The sequence below is a fragment of the Carassius auratus genome, chromosome 22, assembly GCF_003368295.1.
Source record: "Carassius auratus strain Wakin chromosome 22, ASM336829v1, whole genome shotgun sequence".
Classification (NCBI taxonomy): Eukaryota; Metazoa; Chordata; class Actinopteri; order Cypriniformes; family Cyprinidae; genus Carassius; species Carassius auratus.
The window spans coordinates 22,161,007-22,168,498 of record NC_039264.1 but is presented as its reverse complement, the minus strand read 5'-3'; the positions used below and the strand labels follow the sequence as shown (position 1 = coordinate 22,168,498).

General features: G+C 37.8%; 1 protein-coding gene across 1 annotated transcript; it reads left to right on the top strand.

Moving 5' to 3' along the window:
• The first annotated feature begins 170 nt into the window (after window positions 1–170).
• LOC113040017 (UBX domain-containing protein 6-like) lies at window positions 171–6,812 on the top strand. The gene is made up of 11 exons (XM_026198205.1): window positions 171–417; window positions 1,206–1,363; window positions 1,443–1,507; window positions 3,271–3,399; window positions 3,470–3,567; window positions 4,174–4,249; window positions 4,324–4,408; window positions 4,497–4,716; window positions 4,801–4,931; window positions 5,621–5,769; window positions 5,860–6,812. The coding sequence occupies exons 1-11, from the start codon at window positions 335–337 to the stop codon at window positions 5,983–5,985; spliced, it is 1,320 nt and encodes a 439-aa protein (XP_026053990.1). The 5' UTR covers window positions 171–334; the 3' UTR covers window positions 5,986–6,812.
• The last annotated feature ends 680 nt before the right edge of the window (window positions 6,813–7,492 follow it).

Genomic DNA, 7,492 nt, shown 5'->3' with positions numbered 1-7,492 from the left:
AAATAAATACGTTAAATATGATTTTACATAAAATTAGACAGATAGACATACAATGAGAGAAAAGAACCTTATAATAATAATATTAATAATCATCACTAAATTCTCGTAATAATTGTTTTTAGGATCTGTCACTCCCCTCCGCTTGACGTCGCTAAAACCCAAGATCTGCGTCACGATCGATGCGCGTGCTTCCGGTGGAGAATATCTGTCTTCTTCCAGTTGTAAACAAATCGTTTGAGTGGTGGCGTCTCTGACAGTCACAACAAATTCAAAACAACTCTTCTTTCTTTTTTGAAAAAACTTTTTTTCCCCCGCGCACAGCGTATCGATAAGAATGAAGAAGTTTTTCGACGACATTAAGAAGGATATAAAATTCAAGTCCGCAGGGCCAGGAAATAAACTGACAGAAGACAGCAGGTAACCGTTAAAAAACGTAGATCAGATGTTCTCGAGACATCAACCTCAACCTTAATTAAAAACATTTTTTATCATCAGATCACGAGGTTTTCTTATTATATATGGCTGCGCATTTGAAACTGTTAAAAGTGAAAGTTAGATATTATATTTCACATGAAATCTGTTGTGATTATGTTACAGAAATCTGAACAGAGTCCATCTAAACTAGTCTAACTGCATTTCTAACATAATCATATCTGCAGATGACATATAGAAACGTGTAGTGTGTGCTAAATGCATCAGTGCATCAGACTTTATCGCTATAGTCACTGAGAGGGTAAAGGTCTCGAGCTAGTCACGTGGGAGTGGTTTAGACACGGCTGCTTCAGTCATGTTATTGGTTACAACAACAGATTTAAGCTTTTAATATATGAGTGGGATATTTATGACCACAAAACAAGTCATAATGGTCAGTTTAAATTTTTTTTTTTTTTTTTTTGATTTATACAATCTGAAAGCTGAATGAATATGCTTTCTATTGATGTGTGGGTTTGTTAGGATAGGCTGAGATACAACTATGTGAAAATCTGGAATCTGAGGGGGCAAAAGGTTGTCTAAATGCATTCTTAGCAATGCATTTTACTAATAACAAAAAATTGGATTTGATATTTATGGTAGGAAATCTACAAAATATCTTCATGGAATATGATCTGTTTAATATCCTTAAGATTTTTGGCATAAAATAAAAATTGATCATTTTGACCCATACTGTGTATTGATGGGTCACATGTCTGGTCTCTCTCCTGCAGCTCTAAACCTCAAGCCCCACAGGTTCCTCGTGGAGCACCCAGAAAAGCGCCCACTGATGGCGCGCACAGAGCCGGGGCTGCGGCCCTCGCCAGGATCGAGCAACAGCAACAGCACCGGCCGAAGGTGCAGACGTCCCAGGATGCCATAAGGAATCAGGGTAGATCATTAGATTTCTCTGAACTCAGAAATCAGAAAATATTAGTGGATTTTGGTCACATCTTGTGGTTGTGTTTCAGTGAAGCGAGAACTTGAAGCAGAGGCGGCTGCCACAGCGGCCAGTCTGAAGAACACCGATGTAGAGGCAAGTCCGGCCGATTTGACTTTACTCTGATCCAGAATCACACTAAACCAAATGTTTTTGCTGATATGTGGACTGAAAGATGTTGATGTTGGTCATGCAATCTAAACATGGTAGCCACCTTGAGAGAAGAATGCTTCGTTAAAACTCTTTTGCACTTGACTACTTTGTTTTCCCTGTATTTGGGGTCAAGTGTTCAAGTGAGGGTGAAGACCACAAGTGTGTGTAGAACTTTTCACACTCCTATAGTGTTTACATAGCTTTGATTTGAAATACGTTGCATTTTAAAGTCAACTTCTGAATGTCTGTTCGGTAGTCCCTATAACAGGGCACATTTTAATTTGTGGTGTTTTTAATTAAGTGATAAAAAGCAGTTGAAAAATGTTATACAAAATAAATATCTACTCATCTAAATAGTTACTCATCTTTGCACCAGTAAAATGCTCAATACTTTGTTTTACTTCCAAATTATATGTAATATCTAATTATTATATTAATATTTAACTTACACTGGAAAGGTTTCTGTGATCTCTCACGAGATCTCATCAAAAATAAAACATTTTTATTTCAAAACATTATGCATGATGGGATTTACTAAGGCCATTTAAAGGCTTTTGCAGGTGTTTTGAGTTAATTAGCTGATTAGAGTGTGGCACCAGGTGTCTTCAATATTGAACCTTTTCACAATATTCACATTTTCTGAGATACTGAATTTGGGACTTTCCTTAGTTGTCAGTTATAATCATCAAAATTAAAATAAATATTTGAAATATATCAGTCTGTATGTAATGAATGAATATAATATACAAGTTTCACTTTTTGAATGGAATTCGTGAAATCAACTTTTTGATGATATTCTAATTATATGACCACCACATGTAATCTAATATAAGATGCATTGGGATATTGACTTTAACATGCATATTACCAACGTTTAGTTTCATGCTCAAATGCAATGCCTGATATTGACAGGAGTTATTTGAGACGGTCATATTGCTTTAAGATGTTTCTTAATACTGATGTTATAATGCAATAGTGCCTTTTTCGTGATATTTGTTCAACAGCAGGCATACTTCAATCAAAATAGTTTGTATGGCTTCGAAAACATGCAGGCGATTTCAGGGATCACTTGATAATGTAGATGAAAATATAGTACAAATCTGCCATAAACAGCATTACAATGAGAACGTTATAAAATGTGAAATTCTGTCTTCTTTCCTTGCCGCTGTTCCATAAGCGCCACCTGCTGGCAGAGAGTGAATTTGTTTCTTGCAGATATGTTTTGTGTGTCACACAATTCTGACTTTGCTTCATATATCAATCTAATTTAGGTTAAAAACATGTATGCACATCTTTGTGTGGATCACGATGAAATTGCAGGGGTTGCCTCTAATTTTAAATGCAAAGCCTTAGTTTGATTATAGAGATTTGTTATTTTTGTTATTTGATTTGGGGTTTGTTTTAAAATTGAATATTTCAATCTCACAAAGTGTGTAGGATTTGATCAAATATGTTATAAAATCAATATCATGAATCATAACAGCCCTAATAAGAGCCTTTTTGGAGGCCACTGCATCCTTCAAAATGGTTCTCTTTGTGTTCCTTGGGGAAATTAAAGTAATATGGGGTTGGAATGAACTGTAAACAAATGATATGATTGTAAGTTTTGAGTGACCTGTCCCTTTGAGATTTCAGATCCAGTACAAGCTCATTTGAACAGCAGCATAACTCTTTTAACCAACTGTATTTATTTGTACCTTTTCAAGGGGGCCTGTGTTCCACAAAAGGATCCATCCTGTTTCTCAGTGCCGGGTGTTTTCTTCATCTGTCCTCTCACTGGAAAAACCTTAACAAAGACTGAAAAAGAGATGCACATAAAGGAAGCCATTCTAATGGTGAGCTGATTACAGACAAAATCTGGGAACAGATTCCATTTGGAAGTTACTGAACATTCTTTTTTCACAGAGGTTCTCAGAGGATGCGATTGAGGCCTCCATTATGATGATTCACACCTTTAATAAAGACAAAGAGAGAGTAAAGGCTGCCGTTGACATCATTAGCAAGTGAGGACTATTTTCTTCAAATTTTACACAACAGTATCTCAGAGAGTTTGTATGATGTTCAACTGAGGTTACGTTTACATGACAACGGTGTAATAAAAACTGAAAAGTTTTCCCTTGCGTTTTTAAAAAGTCACGTATACACAACGTTTTCAAATCGATCTGTGAAAACGTCCAAAAAGGCTGTATTACTTATACCAGGCCAGCAGTTGGCGCTGTCACCTTGTTAGTAATCAGTACCTGTTGTACAGTACACTGTCGTTTTTTGAGAAAATTAAAGGCTTTTAAGTGCGCCTCATAGTTTGGAAAATACGGTAGTATTGCTGAAGTAAATCCACACTTTGCTGAAAAAGCGTTAATCAACAACACTACCATGTATTCCACCATATGTTTGTCAACATGTACTGTGCATGTCTACATACCTAACACATACTATGTATGCATGACATCACAGTTTAAAAAAATGACCGTATTTGATGGTTGCACGGAAACGGTGACCTTGACGTTTGTGTCTGTGTAAACAAACAGACAAAACCCATAATATTTACGTTTTTTTGGCTGAAAACGTTGTCGCGTAAACAGCCCCTGAATTTCAATGTGTGGACACAGGTACATCGAAAACATCTGTAAGAATCCGACTGAAGAAAAGTACAGGAAGATCAAGCTTAGCAACAAAGTGTTTCAGGTATGAGCATTTTCAATGTCAGGATTGAGAGAGAAAAGCAAATTCACTCGTACGTTGATGTTTTACTCAAAAAGGAGAAGGTCAGTGGGATTGAAGGATCTCGCGAGTATCTTCAGGCGTTGGGATTTGAACGCACCACGCTGCCGGTGGACGGCGAAGGTAGTATATGAATAGCATTATATTTAAATGTAAAATGTGCAATATCTTTTGACGCCAAGTCCTCACATGGATGAATGATGTCTCTCAGACAGGACTGAGGAGTTCCTGGTGCTGCCGGCGCAGGAATCAGAGACTCTGGAGCAGATGAAGGCTCATGTGGAGCAGCTGCAGAAGGGCGAGCCGCTCAGAGCGAAGCTAGACCGTCAGCCGCAGGTCTTCAGACCCTCACAGCATGCCACAGACTTCCAGCTTCCTCCAGACTTCTACAATCTGACCGCGGAGGAACTGAAAAGAGAACAGCAACAGAAGTAAAGAATCAACAACAAGTAGCGGTCATGCTGTCTAAGACAATAAAAGTCTTACCGTGTTTTTCTGATCTTCCTTCATGGCAGGAGTGAAGTCGTGGAGAGAAATGCAATGCTGCGAACGAAAGCCATGCGTGAGAAAGATGAGGAGAGGGAGAGAAGAAAGCACAACTATGCGCTCCTGAGAGTGCGCTTACCGGATGGAAATATACTCCAGGGTTAGTAGTTTAAGTGTATATTAGGGCTGTCAAAATGAACGCGTAAAAACGCATTGACACAAGTACATTTTAAGTGCACTCATTTTATTAACGCAGCACAAATTTCCTGTTTGAACCGTGGCCAAGCCCGTAGTTGGAGAAATGGAGATGCACAGTGTTGCTAAATAGATTTAGCGAATTTTTAGTTGAAAATTTAGCGTTTTCAGTTAAAACAGATATTATGTTGCTTCTCTTATTTTATATGCAAGTATAGCCAAAATCACAGCACAGCTATTGTCTTTATCTTATGTGTAGTCTGTTTGATTTTATCAGACGACGGATCGATTATAAGTCAGGAAGGGAGAGCTGGATTTGTAGTCTTAATGGGTCGCGTTTCAGTCACTATTTCATATGCATTCCATTGTATGAGAACAGAAACAGTCAAATATATCAATAAAAACATTTTATTGAGAATTGGGGGGCATCAAAAATACAGTTTGTGGGCACAGAGAGGCAAACAAATGTAATAATAAATAATAAATGTATAGCGTGTTCCTGAGCTGCCCTGTCGTGTGAAAATGTAAACAGACTTGTAAATTGATCAGTCAAAGTGAGAGAAGTAATGGGAACTTGGCATTTCTATATGTTTATGTGTCTAATAGACCTGAAACTTGTCCTTCAGCTTACCTTCAATTTGAAATACTCTGCAGGCACTTTCCTTGCATGGGAGAGGGTGGCAGCGTTGTACCAGTTTGTGCGCGATTCTCTGGAGAACGGCTGGCAACCCTTTGAGCTGATGGCACCCGGAGGACAAAAACTAAAGGATGAGGAGGAATTGGCTCTGAATGAGTGCAACCTGGTAAGTCCAGTTTAAACAAAACAGTCCACAATGTTTGATTCAACACAAAATGATCAATACTTGAATCAAACATTTGTTTTCACCTTCCAGGCCCCAGCAGCTCTGCTGACCTTCTCATGGGACGCCGCAGTGCAGGCAGACATCGCTGCCGCTGGAGGAAAGACTGCTGTTCTGCTTAAATCTGCACTGTTCGAGAACATCAAGACCCTGAGCTGAACATGTAGTGTCCCCCAGTCACTGCTGTCCCCGCCTGCGCTCTCTCATGAGTTACTCTCCCATCGTCCACCACCAGAGTCCCACACGGTTTCACAGGATGAGCCTGATGCATTGATTGTGTCCTCAGCTTGTGTGCTAGGGGGGATCATATGGTGCTAAACGCAGGAGTTTTTCCTGTCAGTGATGTTGTGAGAAGCGTTAGCACCTTATGGGCCAATTTCCAAGCAGTCCTATTATAATGCATTGTTGTTTGAGGTAGCATGACCAGTCATTATATGATGAGGGAAGACGCTCCGTTCGTTTGGAAATGGTCTGTGAGAGGATCTGTTGTAATATAAAGCACTTTTTAGCTACCGCTGAAAGAGAGGAATCTTGATGTACCATGAAATCTCACTGTGGCAACTGATCTAACATGAGCTCTACCAAGTTGTCTTTTGTTGTATTAATGTTTTGTTTCCTGCTTAACATAAATGAATCTATGCTACTTAAATTAGACAAAAAGCTCTGGTCTCCAGCAACAATCTACCTCCTAATGCAGATAAATGTCCACTTGTTACCATGTCAGTTTATTGACTTGTATGATTAAGCCCAAAGTATACTTAAGTTTTTATGCATAAAGCACATGCAGCATAAATTTCATCCAGATTTTCCCTCTAAAACTAAATTTTTTGCACTAATTATTTACTCTGACCCGGCCTATTGGTTCATAGTTAAAAAGAAACTCATAGCATGGAACGTTTTGCAGTTCTAAAGCCGTTTTCTGTAAATGTGTGTAAACTAGAATAACAACAAAGTGCAGTAAAAGGTAAAACTATTTGCGCTACAAACCAGTGTGTTTTATGGTTAATATTACAATAATATGATTTGGAATAGTTTGAAATATTAAGCAGCATAATGCTGCTTTTTGTACAGGTAAAATAACTGTTAGTGATTGACATTGAAAGTCTTGCATATTTACAAATGTCCTTGCACACATGCACTTACATTAAAAATAAGATGGATAACTTCTGGAGAGGACACTAGGTAAGTTTTAGTCTTTCTAGTCTGTGTTCACACACACTAACAAACGCTAATAAATTAAATGTACCATAAAAGGCTACGTGATGGCGTAGCCATCCACCTTATTTTTAAATGCAAAAACCATTTACTATGAATGTGCAAGACTTCTGCTTCATTATCAACTGTTGGTAAATAGCTGTAATATAGTGCAGTAAAAAAAAAGCTACAAACCAGTATTTAAAATAACGACAATAAAATGTAACAATATTATAACAAATACCCATTTGCAATATTTTTTTTAAAGTGGCTGACACCGGAAACCTTGCAGAAGTTTAAAATGCACCAAATTTTAAGTTAAAAACAAGGTGAACACTTTGGGTATTAGTTTGATTTAGATGCAGAAGATCATGGTCACATGCTTGTTTCTTTATTAAATCATGCTATTAAAAAAATGATCAGTGCTTTTATTTGACACTATTTTTGTAAAGTATTAAAATTTCTGTTGCAT

Bases quoted from the DNA above. Each gene is read 5' to 3' on its own strand.
- LOC113040017 (XM_026198205.1), top strand. From the start codon at position 335: ATGAAGAAGTTTTTCGACGACATTAAGAAGGATATAAAATTCAAGTCC. The intron at 1,508-3,270 runs GCAAGTCCGGCC...TACCTTTTCAAG, and splicing joins TGAAGAACACCGATGTAGAG to GGGGCCTGTGTTCCACAAAA. The intron at 4,409-4,496 runs GTAGTATATGAA...GATGTCTCTCAG, and splicing joins GCTGCCGGTGGACGGCGAAG to ACAGGACTGAGGAGTTCCTG.